This window comes from Nycticebus coucang, chromosome 6, assembly GCF_027406575.1.
Source record: "Nycticebus coucang isolate mNycCou1 chromosome 6, mNycCou1.pri, whole genome shotgun sequence".
Taxonomy (NCBI): domain Eukaryota; kingdom Metazoa; phylum Chordata; class Mammalia; order Primates; family Lorisidae; genus Nycticebus; species Nycticebus coucang.
Window position 1 is genome coordinate 76,689,755 of NC_069785.1, and position 21,706 is coordinate 76,711,460.

Genomic DNA, 21,706 nt, shown 5'->3' on the forward strand with positions numbered 1-21,706 from the left:
AAAAAAAAATGGTACCAAGAAATCTAAAGCTTGGATTCAAGGTATTCTCCAGGTTGGAGTGCTGATCTGGTAGACTAACAAGCTAAAGAAGTCCAGAGGAAGAACCAAAGATGGGGGAAAGTCTTCCTGGCCCCCTCTCCCAGGAAGCCCACCATGCCCAGCCCACACTGACGCCTGTGTCCTCTGAATCCTTCCTCCATTGCATGCACTGCAGTTTTTCTGAGCGACCAGTAGGCTCAGTCCCTATATGTGTGTCTTGCCTCTGAAGGTGAGTGCCCCATGTTCCAAGGTCATTGTGATGAAGGTTCCAGAAGCCTGATGACATGACTGGCTGGCTCCTGTGGGAAGTGAGGACAGACCCAGTTCCTCATGGGAATACAACTCATCTCCAAAAAAGAAGATCAACTTCCCTGGCTAATTAAGCATCACTAGGTCTCCAAGATAGTTTGGAGGCTGCTTTGAAGACAGCTAACAGGGGCCATGACCACCCTCTCTCCGGAAAACAGCCTTTCTGCTAGACAGTCAGCCTCCTTCATCCTGGTGCGTGTTCTTCATCAGCTCTGAGCTCAACCCCTGATTTATACTTGGGCCATTTTCCCCTAATGGGTTAGAAAGGCTAGGACCCTGAGCTGGCTAGAAGGTGGAACAGGGGCCCTTGTGCCTTGGTCTTACCATCAGTGTCAACAACAAAACTCAGAAACTCAAAACTCCTTTCATCTTCTCTCTGAGCCAGTGTTACCTTCTCCCAGATGCGTCATTCTAACTTGAGTTTTAGGTTTCCAAGTTCAACCCTGAAAACAGTGATTTTTCTTTGGAGCTTTTGCCAACAATTTTGGTATGCAGCCACCAGGTGGCAGTAATGCTTTGTTAGTAGGCGTTTCTAAGCCCGGTTAACAAGACTGTATCTGTTAGAAGTTGGCCTCAGTTTTTTAATTTGTTTATGTGCTGAATTACATTTATAGATTTACGTATATTGAACCAGCCTTGAGACCCTGGGATAAAACCAACTTGTTCATGATGTATAATTTGTTTGATGTGTTGTTGGATTCTGTTTGTTAGGATCTTGTTGAATATTTTTGCATCTATATTCATTAGTGATATTGGTCTATAATTTTCTTTTCTTGTTGGGTCCTTTCCTGGTTTGGGGATCAGGGTGATATTTGCTTCATAGAACGTGTTGGGTAGTCTTCCTTCTTTTTCTACATTTTGGAACAGGTTGAGTAATATAGGTACTAATTCCTCTTTAAAGGTTTGGTAGAATTCTGACGTGAAACCATCTGGTCCCAGGCTTTTCTTTTTAGGGAGGTTTTGTATAGTTGATGCTATTTCTGAACTTGATATGGGTCTGTTCAACATTTCCACTTGATTCTGGTTAAGTCTTGGAAGGTGGCGTGCTTCCAAGTATCGGTCTATTTCCTTCAGATTTTCATATTTCTGAGAATAAAGTTTCTTGTAATATTCATTAAGGATTTTTTGGATTTCTGATGAGTCTGTGGTTATTTCGTCTTTGTTGTTTCTGATTGATGATATTAGAGATTTTACTCGTTTTTTTCCTGATTAGGTTGGCCAGAGGTTTATCTATTTTATTGACCTTTTCAAAAAAATCACAACATAACAAAGATATTTGTACCAGAATGTTTATTGCAGCCCAATTCATAATAGCTAAGTCATGGAAAAAGCCCAAGTGCCCATCGATCCACGAATGGATTAATAAATTGTGGTATATGTATACCATGGAATACTATGCAGCCTTAAAGAAAGATGGAGACTTTACCTCTTTCATGTTTACATGGATGGAGCTGGAACATATTCTTCTTAGTAAAGTATCCCAAGAATGGAAGAAAAAATACCCAATGTACACAGCCCTACTATGAAACTAATTTGGGACTCTCACATGAAAGCTATAACCCAGCTACAACTTAACAATAGGGGGAAGTGGGAAGGGGGGGGGGTGGGTAGAGGGAGGGGAATCGGTGGGATCACACCTGTGGTGCATATTACAGGGGTATTTGCGAAACTTGGTAAATATAGAATGTAAATGTTTTGGCACAGTAACTGAGATAACGCCGGAAAGGCTATGTTAACCACTGTGATAAAAATGTGTCAAATGGTTTATGAAGTGAGTGTATGATGCCCCATAATCATATCATTGTATACAGTTATGATTTAATAAAAAAGTTAAAAAAAAAAAAAAAAGAAGTTGGCCTCAGTCATAAAAATTTTCCACACAGTATTTTTTCAACATCATAACTAATTATAATGACTTTAACCAATCTCAAGTCTCATTAATCATAGTGATTAAGAGAGTGATACATAAAAATGCAAAATGGTCACCTCTCTCCCTGAATCTTAAACATTATTACTTTATTGCAGATTATCACCAGGACTTGATTTAACTTTTCTTTAGCATTCTCATTTCTCTGAACTTAGAGAAAGCTAATAATAAAATAAACTGTCACATAGTATTTATTACGTACAATAACTATTCTAAATGCTTTATTTATAGTCATCCATTCTCATCACAACCCTACGAGATGAATGATGCCATTATCCTCATTTTGTAAGAGATAAAATTGAGGTACAGAGACTTAGTAACTTGTGTGTTGCCACACAGCTAGTCAATGGTAGAGCTGGTGGGTATTTAGACCCAGGAAGGTAGTCCATCTAAAGCAGTGATTCTCAAAGTGTAGTACCCAAACCTGCAGCATTAGCACCAACTAGGAACTTGGGCCCCAAATCTTCTGGACCAGGTACTTAAGATGGACCCAGAGATCTGTGTTTTTTGAAAATTAGCCCTCCAGATAATAGCAATGCTTGTCTAACTTTGAGAACCCTTGTTTTAAACCATTTTCTTTTCCTTTTTCTTTTTTTTTGTGGGGGTGGGTTGCCCTTGGTAGAGTGCTATGACATCACAGCTCACAGCAACCTCAAACTCTTGGGCTCAAGTGATCCTCTGCCTCAGCCTTCAAGTAGCTGGTACTACAGGCGGCTGCTACAACATCTGGCTATTTTTAGAGGCGAGGTCTTGCTCTGGCTTAGGCTGGTCTGTAACTTGTGAGCTCAGGCAATCCACCGCCTCAGCCTCCCAGAGTGCTAGGATTTGAACCATTTTCTTAATCACTGTGCTATACTGATGATACACCCTCCATACCTGGGTGGGCAATGATTGCTGATATGGGGAGCCCTTCTTACTGTTGGGAGTGTGTCTTGTTCTCAGGTGGAACTGGAGTAGACAAAATGTTGAGAACTTTAAGCAGAGTCAATGTTATTCTGCAGGCATTATTGGAGGTTCTATGACTATGAGTATTCAGAGAACTTGGTATCAAAAACCCTCAAAACAAGTTTTCCTTATCTTCCATTGACTTTCCTATTTTACTGAACATACTATAGGAAATCCCTAACCCAGTGATGCAGAGGGAAAGTGGGGGTGAGAAGATGTATTCCTGAAGGGGAAGCATGGCCATGGTTTCCCTAGGTTTGCCGATGGACAGCGTTAACCTGCTTAGACATACCATGAAGGTGGGAGGAGGTTTCCAAAACTGCTCTCCCTAGCAATACTTTTCCACGGAGGCTGAGATAGGTGCTACCACATAGCTGAAGGGCATCATGAGCTATGTCTTTCTCCCTCCTGGCTTACCAAGTGGTTGTACCCAGAGTGTGGGGAAGGGTGTTAATAGGTTAATTGAGCAGAGAATGGAGAAAGATGAGTGAGGATGAAGGTAGATTCCAGAGGCTATCAAGCTGACAATCTTCACCACTTTGGAGGACCCCAGATACAGGTTCTCTGATTTCTAGCATAAACAGGTGGCATGGCTATCCAGTGGGAAGTGAGGGAGGGGACTTACATGGGGACATTTTCCTCTTGATCTTCTGAATGTCAATAGGCTGCTTCTTCTGATCCTTGGCTTCCTAGCAAGTGGCTTAGATATTCTTATGGGTGGCCTGTGGTTTGCATAGGTTTGGAAAGATGCAGGTAATTTGGTAGATGTAAAGGAATGGAGTTTCCTAGAAGAAAGAGACAGTGACTTTTTATAAACAAATTCAACCATGGCAAAGTAGGCAGATGGCCAATTGTTTCAGGTAGAGGTTTCATAACGCAAATTCTCTGAGTACTTAACAGATGCTTTGTGATGCTTCTAATTATCTCTGCCTTACTATGTTTATAGTGTATCTTTTATTATGGTGTGTTGTGCATATTAGTTTGATTTCAGTATTGCCTCCCTTTTGCTGCGTTTAATTTTTTAATTATTCATTATTAAAATTATTTTTTAATCATTCATTTTTTAATCATTGCATGATATTTTATTTTAAGGTATACCTTTTGTTTACAGCTTGTGTAAGGTACATATTTATTTTAATTCAAACTGAAAATCCTTGCCTTTTGATGAGTGAATGAGTGTAGGTTGGGAGAAGAAGGTGGTGGTTAAAATGGAGAAAACCTGGCTCTGATGACAGTGATGGTGCCTGTGGAGGTGGGGCTTGGCATTACGGCAGACTCTGCTTCCCAAGATTAGGCCAATGCTGAGGTTTTCTGTACCTCCTTGGGTCCATGTATTCTACTTTGATTCAGAAGACAGAGTGTGTATCAGTTACTAAAGAATGTATTTCTCAGTTCATCCCCATCAACAAACACGCAGTTAGTGGAAATTATCCCAATTTGGAGCCTCCGGGCTCTTATTTTTAGTTTTCAGGGCTGTTTTTCCTTCTGATACTTTGCCGCGCCTCACCCATCACTCAGGACCTTGTTAAAAATGTATCATCTTGCACCCCAAACCTTCTGACTCAGAAACTGTACTTCAAGAAGAACCTTAAGTAATTTGAATGCAAATTTGATTTTGAGTCACCCACGTCCACATTCAGGTGTAGTATGGTCAACGGGAAGCTGGTATCATGCATATCAGCTCCGTCCATAGCACATCTTTGTAGTGTGGAGTTCAAGATATTCTTCTCTTGGCCGAGAAGTGGCTCACGCCTGTATTCCCAGCACTTGGGAGCCCAAGGCATGTGGATTGCCTAAGCTCACAGCCCTGAGCCAGAGTGAGATCTCATCTCTAAAAATAGCCAGGCATTGTGGCAGGCGCCTGTAGTCTCAGCTACTTGGGAGGAGGCTGAGACAAGAGAATCACTTAAGTCCAGGAATTTGAGGTTACTGTGAGCTGTGATGCCACGGCACTGTACCAGCAGTGACAAAACGAGACTTAGCTTCCAAACAAAAACAAAACATATTCTTCTCTCCAATCGGAGAGAATACTCCAAGAAGAGAGGAATCTTCTCCTATTCCAATAGGAACCTGAACGTCATTATTATTTTGTAAACATTTTGAATTACTTTGCAAGCAATGTACTCACCGCCCTGACACACACACACACACACACACACACACTACATACACACACATACCTTATCTAAAACAGAAACCATTCCTTACGATGAACTGTTTTACATCTCTAAGAAAGGTAAAATGGAGCTCATGAATGTGTCTAATTAGTGTTTATTTTATATTTTTCCATTATCAAGGCAGTATACATAATTATAAAACATTTTGGAAGTACAAGTAAAAGATAAAAAGTATTAATTCTCTTCTCAAAGATAATCACTGTTGTTAGTGGATTGGTTTTGTTATTTTTTTTCAGTCTTTTTTCTAACAATTCTTATAGTGGTTAATGCACTATAGATAGGGTGAGTGTCCCAAAAGTTGCCATAATAAGCAAAATGGGAAATTGTAGCTAAGTGTATGTACCTTTATTTGCAAAATATTTACCAAATATTCTCCACATGTCAGCCACCATGTGCCAGCCTTTCTTACGTTTAGAATATAGTACATTAGGGCGGCGCCTGTGGCTCAGTCGGTAGGGCGCCAGTCCCATATACCGAGGGTGGTGGGTTCAAACCTGGCCCCGGCCAAACTGCAACCAAAAAATAGCCGGGCGTTATGGCAGGCGCCTGTAGTCCCAGCTACTCGGGAGGCTGAGGCAAGAGCATCGCTTGAGCCCAGGAGTTGGAGGTTGCTGTGAGCTGTGTGATGCCACAGCACTCTACGGAGGGCCATACAGTGAGACTCTGTCTCTACAAAAAAAAAAGAATATAGTACATTAAAAAAAAATTTTTTTAAAGAATGTAGTACTTAAGAGGATGTTGAATATATAACTTTATATTCTGCTTTTTCTATTAACATTTGTATTTTTCCAGATTATTCATTTCTTATAAACATTCATTTATGTCTCGCTATATATTCCATTGCGTATATAAACCACAGTTTACTTAACTATTCCCTTATTGCAGAACATTTAGAGTGCTTGCATTTTTCATGTCGGTAAAGGATTATGCAATGAAAATCATTGTGCCCACAGAATTTTTTCTATGTATTTTCAGTAATTTTCTCGGGATAGATTTCCAGAAGTGAGCCAGGCAGTGAGTTTTGATTCATATCACATAATCCAGAGCATATTATTTAAAAATCATGTTTTGAAAAAGCCAAAGTCTCCTAAAAGAAGGCTGGACTGGTTATCTTTGCCAGGTGAAGAGAAAACCATCCATCGACAAGACGGAATGGGACGGCTTCTTTGACGAGAATGGCCACTTGGCCAAGTCGCGGGACTTCATTTGTATTAACATCTTGGAAAGGGTATAGTTCCCAAGCTACCCACGGCCTTGCCCTGGAACTGGGGGGCAGGAGTGAGCAGGGGCAGGCACGGCACTGGGCAGAGCCCTTTAGATGGGCATCCGGAAGGCCGCTGATCCCCACCTTCCACCCCATCCCAGGGCCTGCACCCCCTTGTGAGGACGGAAGCCTGGAAGTTCCTCACAGGCTACTACTCATGGCAGAGTTCCCAGGATGAGCGGCTCGCAGTGGACAGCACAAGGAGGTAGAACATTCCAGATTCTCGGTCAGGGGAGGGTGGGTGGCACTGCAGAGGGCAGGTGCCCACCCCAGCCTGTGGATTCAGTCTTCTCCCTCTATACAGACTTCTCATTCCAAGAGCGAAACCCTGACCCAGGCCCAGTGCACAGGAGCTATGGCCCCATTTGTGTCAGCGCCCTCTGCCCTAGCTTCAGCTCACCAGCTGCCAGGCACAGGCTTGATCCCAGCACCTCCTCTTACTCTGGCCCCAGTCCACCCTTCTCTGGGACCCGTGCATCCCGCTCTGAAGCAGCTCTTGAACTCAGTCTCCCACCTGCTTTCCTGGGCCCCATCCCCCACCCCTCCTCCTCTCTGACCTTCACAGCTGAGCTGCCTCCTGGGATTAACTGCCTACTTCCCTGCCCATACCCAGCATCTCCGCCCCATGCAGGGCCCAGCCTAGGCTGCTGGTGTCCTTAGGTTAAATACCCTCAGTGGTGTAACTGGTAGCATTTCAAATAGCCCATCCTCTCTTACAAGGCCTTCCTGATTCTGGATCCCCCCCAATCCCAGCTCTTGCCTGCCTGACCCCCCGTTTTCTCACCCCCCTATTCCAACCCCTGCCCCAGCACAGACCACATTTGTACTCCCCTCTGCCCTTGGTTCATTCTTTCCCCTCCACCCACAATGCCCATTCCATCATCTGCCCATCAAAACCCCTTCCTTTAAGGCCCTGATCAGACAGGACACCTTTTCCAAACAACCCTCTCAGATTCTTCCAAGGGAGCCAGAGGAGGCACTTTGGTTCAGTAGATAAAACACAGGTTTTCAACTTGGACTGTTGTGGATTTGGAAGCCAGGTTCAATTTCAACTCTATCATTTATACCCTGCGTAAACTTGCCTGTGAACTCGCTGCTGAAATCTGTTTCCTCCTTCATAAAATGGGGGTAACAAGACATTTCACAGAGTGTTTTTGACAGCCGAATAAGGAATTACAGGCAAGGAAGGCATCTTATATAGGTGAGGAATGAATAGCTCTCATGATTTTGATGTGAATGCATCCTTTTGGACACCAGAGGCCCTTGAGTGACGCTTCTTTTATGACCCTGAGCACTTGGTCCAGCAGCAGTGACTCTGGAGCATGTGCCTTCCCTACCAGGCCAAGAACAAGCACGGGCAGGGGCTGCCACCAGTTCACCTTTGTACCGGGCCCTCCCCTGGCCTTGCCCATCCATGTGAGGGCTCAGCAAACGCTGGGGCAGATTGACTCCCTCATTAAGCGTCTGCCAAAGTGTTTGGCCCAGACTGGACTCACCAGTTCAGAAGCCTCCAGGCCCTAGGGAGTATCCAGCCAGAGTCACTCATGGGCTGCTAGAGATCAATCCAGGGCAGTAGGGGACCTCAGAGAGTCCTGAGTGTCCGGACATGAGCCTACCGTCATCTGAGCCTGCTGTAACGGAGTACCACAAACTGGGCAGCTTATAACAACAGAAATGTATCCTCTGACAGTTCCCGAGGTGAGAAGCCCAAAGTCCAAAGCACTGGCTCCCTCCAAAGACTCTAGGAGAGAGTCCTCCCCTATCTTCCAGCTCTGGTGGCCTCAGGTGTTTCTTGGCTTGTGGTCGTATCATTCTAATGATCTCTACTTCTGTGATCACAAGACCTCCTCTCTCTGTGTGTCTCTTGTAAGGACCCTTGTCATGGGATTTGAGATCCACTTAGAAAGTGCAAGATGGTCCCCTCCTGAGATCCTCAACTTCATCACATCGGCAAAGACCCTTTTTCCACATAAGGCTTATTCATAGGTTCTGGGGGTTAGGATGTGGGCATGTCTTTTCGGAGGCTATCCTGCTAATCACATTCTATGGAAGGGCAGAAAACATTGCCTCGTCAACCCTTCTAGTTCTGAGATGCAGCTGCCAGTATCCTCCTTACTGTACAGATGAGGAAACTGAAACTTAGGAGTAGAAAATGATGTCCCCCAGGCTTGGCGCCAGTTGTTGTCACAGAGCCAGGATTCAGGTGCAGTGGCTGGACCACAGAGCTGGGGCAGCTAAGCCATTTCCAATCTGCACTTTGGAGAGTGGGCAGGGAGAACATGGGCAGGGGCACAGCTGGTCAAGGCTGATGCCCTGTGTCTGCCACGATCTGGGCAGTTGCCACCACTGAAAGGTGAAGACCACCTCATTCAGCCTCAATTCTGTTCTAACAGGAAGAACTATGAAGCCTTATGCCAAATGTATGAGAAGATTGAGCCCCTTCTAGAAAACCTGCACTGGAACTTCACAGAGACTCGGAATAACATCAGTGAGCACTGTGGGGTTGGAGCTGGGCAGAGGGAGCCATCCCTGGCCCCTTCTCAGCCATTTCCAAGGAGGGTCCTGGGGTCCTGGGAGCTGCCTTGACTTGTGCATGGAATTTTGCCACCCTCTAGTCTCCCAGGGTGTTCCAGATGCCCAACACCACATTTCCCTGGGTGCATGATGTTCTTGCCTCCTTTCTTCCTCCCTTGGCCTTGAACTAGGTCAGATTTGAACTGGGTAGCAAGGAAGCTGGCTGGGGGTGTGGGGGCTGGGGTGGGCATTCCTGGCAGAGGGTTTGGCCTGGTCAAAGATTTGGAGGTGGGAAGAAACCCAGACAGCTCAGGGTGGGGAGTTGAGCCTGGGGTGTCTGGGTGCACCTTGAATAGCCCTCTCCCCAGGATGTGCCCGGGCCTGCCCTCTTGTTCACAAGTTTCTGCCATGCTGCCCACCTGTCCCTTGCCCCCAACCTAGCACATGACATTCGGAAACTCTATGACAAAGACCCCTTGGGCAATGTCCTCATTGACAAGAAGAGGCTGGAGAAGATCTTGCTACTGAGTTATGTCTGCAACACCCAGGCAGGTGAGCCCAGGGACCAGGCACTGGCCACCCCGGGCCCCCCTTCACAGTCTTCCCTGGAGACCTGGTCCAGCCTTGGCCCAGGGTCCACAGCCTCCCCCAGCCCCTCCTCACCCTGAGCTCTCCACTGCAGAGTACCAGCAGGGCTTCCACGAGATGGTGATGCTCTTCCAGCTGATGGTGGAGCACGACCACGAGACCTTCTGGCTTTTCCAGTTCTTCCTGCAGAAAATGGTGAGGCCCAGCCCTGGGCTCAGATGCAGAGACCCTCATTCCCCAAACGACCATCTCCTCCAGCCCTGAAACAGCTCTCTGGATCACAGAGGAGTCTGGGAGGGCAAGGCCACAGCCAGTGGGGTGGGTAGTAAGTGTGGGGGCGGTGGCAGGTGTTAGAGTTGAGAAGGGGGATAGAGCCATGCTCTGGGTCCAGCTCCCACCAAACCAAAAGAGCATGGCTGGCCAGGCCCAGGGACGTCACTCTGTCCTGGCATTCCCTTCCCCAAACAGATCTCCTCCCTGCACACCCTCCATGGCCCCCCTCCCAGAGTGAAGCCACCACCCTTCACCAGGCATTCGAGGCCTCCGCTTTGGTCTTGTGTGTCACAGCTTCCTCCATATAACATGCATTCCAGACACACCAGGGGACTCAGTAGTCCCCAGGTACACCCCACACTGACGGTGGAAGGGTTTGAAGGCCCTGATCACTGGACAGCCTTTCCTCATGATGTATGCGAGGCTGCCCTGAGCCCTCCTTCAGCCCCGTCCCACCCCTGCAACAGTGTGCCATGGCCCCTCCTTGTGCTGATTGACTCTGACCCAGGAAGATGCACACAGACGGGCACACGTGCACACTCAGATGACACAGTCCCAGCATAGGTGTGTGCATGAATGCGCAACAGGCCCCTAGACTCAGGGGGAGGGGAACCCAGGCAGGGCCTCCAGAGCTGGAGTTGGGAGAAGAGGAGCTGAATCTTCTGGTGCCCTCAAGCTGAGGGGGACAGACTTAGTTTCTCTCCCTCCCACCCTCCTGTGCAGGAGCACAGCTGTGTCATCAACATTGGGGTGGGCAAGAACCTCGACATGCTCAACAATCTGATCACCTTCCTGGACCCCATGTTTGCTGAGCACCTGAGTGAGTAGTCCCCACCTCCTGCCACCTCCCCTCCTCCCCATCAGGACAGGAAGGGGAGGGGAACCAGGATCCTGCCATGGGCAGCGGTTCCCAGCCATTTGATCTTTCACCTGGATGGGTTATGAGTCAGGACAGTTGAAAATCGACCCTAGTCTCCAGGGTGGTTAGAAAAGTAGCCTCTAGGGTTTTTGTATTTCCCAAATGTTTCCCATGCTCTGCTGCCTGGCCTCGTCTGCATGCATTGGTTTATCGTGTGTGTGTGTGTGTGTGTGTTTCCCCTGACTGTGGCCTTGGCCTCTCTCCCCACAGAAGGGAAGGGTGCGGGGGCTGTGCAGTCCCTCTTTCCCTGGTTCTGCCTCTGCTTCCAGCGCGCCTTCAAGTCCTTCGATGACGTCTGGAGGCTCTGGGAGGTGAGGCACTCAGCTTGGCACCACTGGGATAGGGCCCAGGGTTTCCTGGCCTCTCCTACTACTTCTGGCTTCAGATGGAGCTCAGTGCCTTAGGCCAGAAACCCTGTTCCCACCTTGCTGGAGGAAGCAGGATCGTCAACTGTTCATGTAACACAAAGGCCCCACTGGCTGTGCCTTCTGTGGGGCATGGAAGGGACCTTGGGGCCTGAGCCAGCACAAGTGTCTCTTTCCCTCACCCCAACCACCTCTCTCCACTCTCACTTCCCCAGACTTTCCCCTTCCCTTCCACCAGACTGCTGGCTTCCATGAACCCCTCTCTCATAAAAGCTGGACTCCCAATCCTTTGGGCCATAAGGACCACCCCACCACTACCACCACCTCTGCTCTGCCCAGTGGCTGCCAGTACCTACAGCATCTAACCCAACCATCAGCCTGGCCTTCGGTGCCCCCCAGGCTAACTCTCACCTTCCTCGCCCCTCCCTCCTGGGCTGCTGGTCTCCCTACCCAAGTCCATGACCACACCTAGGCCTTTGATGACACCCTTAGATTGCTGAATTCCCATCCACTCTTGATTTGCTTTGACAAAACTCTACTCACATGCCACAGATAATTTCCCAGTCTCTCCTGACCCCTGAAGTCTTTATCTCTGAAGTCCCCTCCATCTCTAGCCAGCACGATACCCAGAACCCCAGGGGTACCTGTGAGCACTTGCCTGAGTGAATGAGTGAGTGAGCAGGTCAGCAGCAAGATCCAAGAATGACTGAGCCAGGGCATGTGGGGGCGGGGGCCTCGCCATCCTGAGGGCATAGGGTACAGGCTGAGACCCACTGGCCTGCAGGTGCTGCTGACGGGGAAGCCCTGCAGGAACTTGCAGGTGCTGGTGGCCTACAGCATGCTGCAGATGGTGCGGGAGCAGGTGCTGCAAGAAAGCATGAGCGGCCATGACATCCTTCTGGTGAGACCCCCCTCGGCCAGGATGCCCCACCAGCTCCTAGAGGCCCCGACACCCCAACCCTTCCTCTGCTGAAAGACCACGCTCGTGGGGTGCTGGGCTTCAGTGTCCCCTGTGATCGGGACAGGAGGGGTATGGTAAGCGTTAATGTGCTGAGCACTATGGTGAGGGCTTTTCACAGATCAGCTCTCTGGGGGTGGGGGTCTGTGATGGTCATCACCCCTCTAGTTGGCTTGCGAGGAAACTGAGGCTCACAGGGCAGTGATTTTCAGTGTGCCGTGAGAGGATCTTAGATGGACCATGAAAAGTTTCAGAGATCATTAATTAAATTATTTTCAAAAGAATTTCAAAGCACAGTAAGTATATTCCTTTTTTTTTTTTTTTTTTTTTTACTTTTTCTTTTTGGTCAACATAATTTAAGTGTGCTGCGGAAGTTTAAGTATAGGTTCAAGCGTGCTGTGAGATAAAAAAGGTTGAAAAACACTGGTCTACAGCCTCTCAGTTAATGCTATGGACCCAGGATACTTCTGTGACAAAAGGACCTAGAGCTTTCCAACATTTTAAATAACCAGTTGAAGTCTTTGTTCAAAAAAAAACTCAGGTTGCACCCCAATTATAAGCCAAGCCTCCCTAGAAGCCCCTGAGATACTTGGTGGAACTCCCTGGAGGCTAATATTATGAAAGATACATTTACCAGCCCCCCAAAGTATAAAATTTCAGGCACTGTACCAGGCAGCCTGGGGAGAGATCAGATGTCGGCTGTGGGCAAAGCCCTCTTCCCTGGGTGCTGCAGGCAGCTGTCTGTGCCCAAAAGCACAGGGAGACGTGCTAGCCCCACCCTCACGCGTGCCCTTCTGCAGGCCTGCAACAACCTCATAGACCTTGATGCTGATGAGCTGATCTCCGCCGCCTGTGTGGTTTATGCTGAGCTCTTCCAAAAGGAAGTGAGTTGCCCCAGTGTTTCTCCTCCTCCCCCTCCTCTGCCTCCTCCAGGAAGCCTACCATCCTCTCCCAAGCCCAACCCCTGACAGGCACATTGAGTGACAACAGTTTGTGCCCCGATCTCCACCACCAGCCCCTCGATGTTGCTCTGTGTGGTCTTCACACTGTTTGCACGCGTAGCTTCCACACCCTAAACAAACTGTGCTTCCTGAGGTCATGGCCCTCAGCTCTTTCTCTGCATCCATCCCAGGGGGGCTGGGCACCAAGGGGCTCAGGAGAATGTCGCTAAAAGTGAAGACTGAGTGACAGACTTGTCTGTCTACCTCCTCTTCCCCAGGTTCCTCAGTCATTAAAGGATTTCTTTCTCTGAGAACACTGCTGCCCATGGTGGACTGATGCCCTCAATGGACAGGGCGAAGGTGACTTTTAGCCGTGAAGTCTGGATCAAGTCCAAGGGGCATTAGAGTGAGGGAGCAGGTAATACAGCTGCAGATAAACAGTCGTCTGGACTAACGGTCTGTGGTGAGCAGCGTGTTTCCCTTGACTCTGGGGGCAGGGGCATGTGAGGCGAGTGAGGTGGGACTGTGCGTAAGAAGAGAGGCTTGCTGGGTGAGAGACACATTCTGAGACTAAGAGAGGGACACGCTGAGAAGTGATTGTGCTGGCCACAGCTCTTTTCCAACTGAGGTTTCTGGGGCTGCATTAGAGCCACTTCTGGAAGCAAATGGTTAAGGGAAGAATCAACTTTGAGAACCTTCCAGACTCCTGGGAAGACAAAATGGAACATCTCTAATAAGGCTTGTTAATTCCTGGACTTGTGTCCCAAGAGGAAGGTCTGCCCCTGGGGCTGTGCCCCCACCCCCTCTGCTCCTTCATTCCCAGCACACCACACCACTCACACAATTAAGTTGTTTTTCCAGAGCTTCCACACTAGTGTGTGGAAAGACACAGCCTGGAAGGAAGGAATCTCTGACAAGCAGGCAAGTGCCCTCCTGGTTTCCAAGCCTCCTTCGTCATTGCATTTTCATTTCTCAGCCTGCAAACGTGTCCTTAAGCTAAACTCGCTCAATCTCTCCAGGAAGCACATCTTTGCTTTTACCCATGCAGGCGTGTCTCCCTATGCCACAGTCCTAAAGCCTGTCCCTTGCTCAGGCTGGCCTCTGGGAAGGGTGCCTGCAGGGCAGACATAAAGATGGGCCACAAGGGGCTGAACTTGCGAAGGACTGGAGGATGGCAGGGTGTCTGCAGAGCTGCTGAACAATGCCTACATGTACACACACACACCTACAACCACACTCTGCTTTCAGGAGGGCTGAGGATGGGCAGAAGAGATCCCTTGGTCCTTGGGTAAGGCATAACCATCCTTCTCACCCTTCAGCCAGCCACCCCTCCCCCTGCTGTCTGTCACTCTCAGTGACCATCACTCAAAAGGCACTATGTCACCTATTAGCGTGTGGTCCCCTCCCTGTCAGGTGACAATCTGCCATCCATGGCCAGCTCTGAGTCTCTTAGCTTGTCTTTGCAGAGGGCAAGCTGAAGAATGCCTCCTCCCATGCACATACAACATCTTTTACACATGTCTAAAGAGCTAATGTTTGCTGGGTAGGAAGGTACATGGGTAAATTCCTCTTCTCTTCAGCTGTACGTTCCTTAGACAGTTGATTTAAACAAGGATTCCTGCATGGAATTCAGTTCTCCAAGAATGAAACTCTGTTTGCATTTTGCCAAAGAACCACAGAACCAGAGTAAAAGACGTCTTGCTGAGCCAACCTTCACTGTGGGAAGAGAAGAGTCCATAGAAACATCAGATGTGCATCTTTGTTTTTTTGTTTGGAGACAAGGTCTCACTCTGTCTCCCAGGGCTGGTGTGCAGTGGCATCAGCTTACTCACAGCAACCTCAGACTCCTGGGCTCCTGCCTCAACCTCCCTGGTAGCTGGGACTACCGGCACCCACCACTGCACCTAGCTAATTTTTCTATTTTTAGTAGAGACGGAGTCTCCTCTTGTTCAGGTTCATCTGGAGCTCCTGAGCTCAAGCAATCTACCCGCCTCAGCCTCCCAGAGTGCTAGGATCAAGGTAGGAGCACCTCACAAGCCCAGATGAGCATTTTCTAACGGTTCTTTGGGACTAGTGGCGTATGATTTTTGCTTGAGACACACACATAATGCCAAATATCTATTTCAAAACTAAAACAATTAAGAACTTACCCTCTAAACTGTTTCCAAATCTGTTTTTAAAATCACTAGAGCCCCATTACCCACATATCACACAGTCAGGAGCCCAGTGGATGAATTTGAGTGAAGACCCCAGAACCCTCCCCTTATGGCCCCTCTCAGTCCCTCCTCCTTGAACCTCACATCATCCCCTCTGGCCTAGTAGGCAGCATGTCTGAAAATCTCTGTTAGGTCTAAAGGATGAGGTGGATTAAGTGTTGTCACTGAATTGATCCAGGTTTGGGTAAATCTCAGGTGTTGAAGTGGTGGAAGATCTTAGAAGAGCCAGACTCTCAGCTCATATGCAGACTCCCAGCCCAGGGGGCGATAGATGAAGATCTTCCCATTATGCTGTTGTACATATCCCAAAGTGGTGTGGGTTCCTCCTTCCTCAGTATATCAGTCATATGGCGGGTATTACGTTTCTCTAGCAGGGCCCATTCCCAAGACAGAGCATGGGAAGCATTGAAATCCTAAAGCCTAAGTTTGCTTTATGAAGGGACTGCTTTGGTCTACATAGCTTTTTCAGACATTTGTTGAGTACTGTCTTCGTCTATTCAGACTGCTGTAACAGAATGGGTAATTTATAAACAACAGAAATGAATTGTTCACAGTTTTGGTGGCTGGGCATTCACTGTCTAGTAAAGATTTGCTGTCTGCTTCCAAAATGGTGCCTGGTTGCTGTGTTGTCACATGGCAGAAGTGACCTCTTTTATAAGGGCACTAATCCCATTCAATGAGGGTGGAGCCCTCATGACTTAATCACTTCCTTAAAAGACCTCCAGCTCCTAATCCTGTCACATTGGGTATTTGATTCTAACATAGGAATTTTGAGGAGACACCAAAATTCAGACCATAACAAGTAGTTACTGTGAGCTGCCTACTTCCCGGGGATGGAGATACAACAGTTTGGGGAGAAAAACACACAATTTCTATCTCTCTGACACTTAGAGTTGACTAACAACCAGATAACCACCTTAAAGAATGTATAACTGTGATTTCCCTTTAGTATTCTGAAGGAAAGAAGCATGGTTCTAGGAAAGAAGGTAAATGAGTACTGGTGGCCATGGTGGTGGTGGGGAAGTCCAATGTCAGCAATAATAGCAGTGAACAACTGTAGTCGTGATATCAGTGAGCACAACAGTAGTTATAGTGGTGGTGGTGATGGTGATGTCACCAATGTTGGTAGCAGATGTTTGATGCTGGTTATGTTGCTGGTAGCAGGAATGTCAGTGACAACAATAGTAATAGTCAATGGTGGTGGTGATGTCAGTGATGGTAGTGGTCATAATTAATGGTGGTGGTGGTCATGGTGATGTCAGTGGCAAAGGGGATATCAATTCTGGCAATGGCAATGATAATGTCGGCTGGTGGGACTGACTTTCACTCAGTCAACAAAAACTTACCAAGTGTCTACAATGGCATTGCTTGGAGGCACTATAGGAAAGGATGTGAAATTGAAGGTGATGAGTGAGGGAGGGCCAGTGAGCTCTGGGTTTCCTATTCCGTATTGATATTGATGATGGTGTTGGTGGTGACAGCAATCATGATGGAAATGAAAACAGTGATTGATTCATCCTGAAAAATCCAGTGCCTAGCACACTTCCAATGAGTAAGACCTAAACATATTATCTTTAGATGAGTCACAGTGGCCATGAGCATAGAAGAAAACGGAAGTACCAGGCCCCGTTCGAACTCAGTCCTGAGCCTGATTCAAAAGCTTGGATTGGCTGAGGTCCCTCCCATCATCTCACCCCACCTGTCCTCCCTTCACTCTTCTAAACCTGTTCCCTAGAGAATTCACTCATTTATTCCCCTTTCTCTGCCTACTTTGAATGACCCCAAGCCCATTCTTTGTTCCTGGAGCTGGGATAATGGCTCTCTGTCTCCTAACAGCTGCACAGAGGCCCCATTTATAAAGTTTCAAGCTCTCTGGGCCCCAGGGTTTGTGTTTCCCACCCTCGGGAAGGAAGAAAGGAGGTGGGATTCTGTGCCATCCTCAGGCTGGCCAGGAGAGTCCAGTTCTGGGCTGAAGCCACTTGACCAGTGGGGTGGAGGGCATACGCCCTGCAGAGGGTGGGACGGGGAATATACTGGTGCTTCAGGAGGTCAGGAAAGGGGGCTTGTGGCCTTGACCTTCACAGTGATCTGAGCTGCACTGAGTAATGACTACACGCTAAGCCCAGTCAGAGAATCCTCAAATTCAAAAGACAAGTGCAGTCACTGGGTTCCACAGCTAGGGGGTTGAACGCTGAGGGGTCAACACCTGCCCCACCACTGTTACACACCACAGTACTGGTTCTGGGGCAGCTCCCAAGTTCACCTTTTGCCCTGCCCAGAACCTCACTCACAGGGTCTGCCATCTCCCCAAGGCCCACCCCCAGTCTCCTGTCTGGTCGTCTGTGGGGCAGACCCTCACAGGTAGGTCCAGATGCTCCAGGGCTGGCTGATCAGGGGGTGATAGGAGGCTCTGTTCTACTTCCCCTCCCTGTCTCTAGGCCTGTGATGACCCCAGTAAGTTTGGGGAAGGCCAGATACAGGCACGTTTACCGCATCTTGTTTTGAAACAAAGTTCATGCTTCTCTGGACATTCCTTCTGCATTCCTTCTCCAGGATGGGGGATGGGCTGCGGCTTGAGGGATACAAGGAAATCAGACTGCAGGGGTGAGCCAGGGAGCCAAGACAGGGCTAACAGTCCCGGAGTGGAAACAGCAGCAGCAAAGCCTGGGAGACTGGAATGGGCCCAGCGTGTGCGGGGGAGACCTACGGCAACTCAGGGAGATAGGGCTGGAGGAGGGCTATGCAGGAGTAGCCCCACTCCCCCCGTCCTCCCCCCGCAGAGCCCTCTCTGGACCAGCCCTCAAGATGGGGAGACCCCTTAGAGAGGATGGAATTTCCAGTTATTGCCAGATGCCATCCATCAGCCACACTGCCCAGGAGGGGAAAGGATTTATCTCTGAGACCTCAAACAAAGGCATTTGCTCCAAACTCTCCCACCAGTGCCAGGTGCTAGGGGTGCCTGTCACGGGAGAAGAGCAGCAGCTGGAGGACAGGGAGCTGTGGTAGGAAGGTGGACTAGCTCTTATCCAGGAGAGCCTTTTTTTAAGACAACCAGTGCTCAGAGCCCACCATTTAAGTTAGAATAGCTGGGGCTGGGGCCAGGGTGCTAGTATCTTTCAAAAGCTTCCCAGGTAATTCTAAAGCAGAGTCAGGGAAAAGGACCCCTGAGTTCAGAGAAGGAGCCTAATGAAAGGGGGCTGGTGACCAGCTGATCTAACCCCTTCCTTCCACATCGAGGGAGTCCGAGGGAGTCCTGGGCCCAAGTAGGGAGAGACTGGCCCAAGTCTTCACAGCAAGTGGACTATGGCCCAGAGAGGACAGGAGTGGCTATGCAGAGCACTGTCGTGAACTGACGCATCCAGGGGCAGAGCTTGTCTCTGCAACCCACCCTCCACCCATGGCTCCTCCCTGGCCACACCAAAGCCCCTGGCTGCCCTCTTTCTGGGGTTATGGACTGGTCTTCCCTACCTTAGAGCCCTGCTGAGGAATGCCTCTAGAATTAAACATTCTAAATTCTTTTCGAAGCCAGCACCTAAAGAATCTCTTTAAAGAATAAGAGCCAAGTCTGTGGCTCAGTCGGTAAGGCGCCGGCCCCATATACCGAGGGTGGCGGGTTCAAACCCGGCCCCGGCTGAGCTGCAACCAAAAAATAGCCGGGTGTTGTGGCGGGCACCTGTAGTCCCAGCTACTCGGGAGGCTGAGGCAAGAGAATCGCTTAAGCCCAGGAGTTGGAGGTTGCTGTGAGCTGTGTGATGCCATGGCACTCTACCAAGGGCCATAAAGTGAGACTCTGTCTCTACAAAAAAAAAAAAAAAAAGAGCCAAGTCTCAAAGGCCTAAGTGGAGTGATATGCACCTCACCTGCAGTGATATGCAAATATACCAAACACCCCCAGTGCCGCATTCAGAGGCAGGGAGCAAATGGGATGCAAATGTGTGCGACAATGTGCAAACAAGGGCAGCCCTGGATTAATGGCCTCAATCTTCCAGTGAGACAGCAGCCACCTCTTTGAGTATAGGCATGGCTGCTGACAGGGAGTAGAATTGTCTGTCAGAAGCATCTTGAGGAAGGGACAGTTCTTGGGTCACCAGTGGTCATGAGAAGGGACTGTTCACATACCTGGCCTGCCAACACTCTGTGCTGAGCAATCTGGGTGGGGTGTCTGTCAGCCAGACAGAATGTTATTCTCTGCCTCGGCTCCTTGCCCAAGCCCAGGTTCAAGGCCAGGCACTGAATTTGAGGGGAGAGAGTAGCAGTGATAGGGTGCTGGAGGTGGTGGAGGCCATGGGAGAGAGGATGGTGGAAGTGACAGGGCTGGAAATAGTCAAGGAGATGGCAGAGGTGGAGTGATGGCAACAACAGAGATAATGGTGACAACACAGGAAAATGAGGTTGGAGGAGACGGGAGCCATGACAGGGCTGAGGACGGATGTAATGGAGGTACCCGTAGTGAGGGTGACAGTGAAGATGGCAGTGATGGTGACATTGATGGTGGAGGTGAGGCTTGGGAAGAGTGCAGATGACAGGGGTCATCATGGAAGAGACAACAACAGAGAAGTGAGGGGGTGGAAGTTGTGAAGAGGAGAACGGTTGCTGGTGCTGCAGGGAATGGAATCGTGGCAATGGCAGGCCCGGTGGCTGTAATGAAGAGGACAGGGGAGGCTGTGGTAGAGCGGTGGGCGGTGAAAATCATTGTAATTAGTGACCAATGGCAGGTGAGGATGATGGGGAAATGACAGAAAAGGTGAAGATGATGAGAGATTCAGTGAAGATAGGTTCCCGAAATTCTTTTTGTTTGTTTGTTTGTTTGTTTGAAACAGCGTCTCACTGTTGCCCTGGGTAGAAAGCCAACACAGCATCTCAGCAAACTCAAACTCTTGGGCTTGAACAATCCTCTTGCCTCAGGCTCCCGAGTAGCTGGAACTACAGGTGTCTACCACATCTGGCTAGTTTTTGTTTTTAGTAGCAACAGGGTCTCGCTCTTGCTCAGGTTAGTCTCAAACTCCTGAGCTCAAGCAATCCACCTGCCTCAGCTTCCGAGTGTTAAGAGTTACAGGTGTGTGCCACCACACCCAGATGGATTGCCAGGTTCCCAAAATTCTTAAGCTCAATATGGCAGGGGGTTAGAGAGTCTGTCAGAACAAGGCAGGGGCAGAATTTGAAGACAAGATCCAAGTTCTGTTGTGAGAGGGGAGGAAGTGTGGGTCTCCTCCTCACTGACCTGACGAAAGCTTAGAGACAACACCTGACTTCTCTCTCCTTGGCAAACTCAGTATACACAGGTCTCAGGCATGCCCCCCTCACCGAGTAGAACTGGGGTGTGGTGACTTGGGAAATCATGGTCTCATGGACCTCAGTTTTCCCCTCTGTGAAATAGGAGTGTATGAAAACCAAGTGAATGACCTGCAGCTTATTCTTGGGGCATGGGCAGTGGAACAAAGCTATCGTGTGTGTGTGTGTGTGTGTGTGTGTGTTTTAGAAGGATGGTGAGGTCAAGAAACAGAGAGCTGGGAAGAGATTGACAAATGTCTTCTCAGAGGAACTCAGAGCTGGGGAGAGATTGATAAATGTCTTCTCAAAGGAACTCAGGGTGCTCCCATCCCATGACCTGGATCTCTCCACTTCACCATCACCCTCAACTCACCTTGGCCACTACAATGAAGGTCACTGGAGCTACCTGTCTGACCCTGTCCTCACAGCTCTATTTCCCTCCCAGAAGCCCAAACCCCATGCAGGCTGCAATTTGAACAGGTTAGTCTATGGCTCTGGAATCAGACTCCAGGAAATCAGACTTCAGTCGTGTGACTGAGCACTGCACATAACCCCTTTAAGCTTCTGTTTTCTCACCCATAAATTAAAAATAAAAATACATACCTTAGAGGTGACATGTAATACAGCTGTCTGTGATGTGTTTAGCCCAGCAAACTTCAACTCAAAGAACTGGTAGTTGTTAGGAAGACACTGCAGGAGTGTTCAGAATTATCATTTATTCTCCAACCCAAGAAGTAGATACAAGAGAAAGGACTGCTCCAGGACCAGAGGCTCCCCACAGTTACAAGGGATGGTAGGGTGATCATCCTTCCAGCGGAACCGGTATTTTCACCTGATATCCTGCAGAGGGCGCGCCACAAAACTCCGCGCGCAGAACTCCGAGCGCAGGCTCTGCGGCCCTAGGGAAGAGGCGCCCTGCCCAGAGACTGTCGCTCCGCAATCCTTGCGCTCTGGCTGGAGTGGAGAGGCTCAGAAAGGAAGTCTAACTACCTAGTCCAGA

The 21,706-nt window shown here is 48.7% G+C and overlaps 1 protein-coding gene across 2 annotated transcripts; it reads left to right on the forward strand.

The window, feature by feature from the left end:
- Positions 1 to 480: 480 nt before the first annotated feature.
- TBC1D21 (TBC1 domain family member 21) lies at positions 481 to 13,530 on the forward strand. Of its 2 annotated transcripts, XM_053594424.1 has the most exons (11): positions 481 to 540; positions 6,518 to 6,625; positions 6,763 to 6,866; positions 9,055 to 9,149; positions 9,617 to 9,727; positions 9,858 to 9,958; positions 10,760 to 10,856; positions 11,166 to 11,266; positions 12,105 to 12,221; positions 13,079 to 13,162; positions 13,498 to 13,530. In XM_053594424.1, exons 1-11 carry the CDS (start codon positions 481 to 483, stop codon positions 13,528 to 13,530), a joined length of 1,011 nt encoding a protein of 336 aa, XP_053450399.1. The 2 variants fall into 2 exon arrangements, with proteins under 2 accessions (XP_053450399.1, XP_053450400.1); XM_053594425.1 differs by lacking the exon at positions 6,518 to 6,625.
- The last annotated feature ends 8,176 nt before the right edge of the window (positions 13,531 to 21,706 follow it).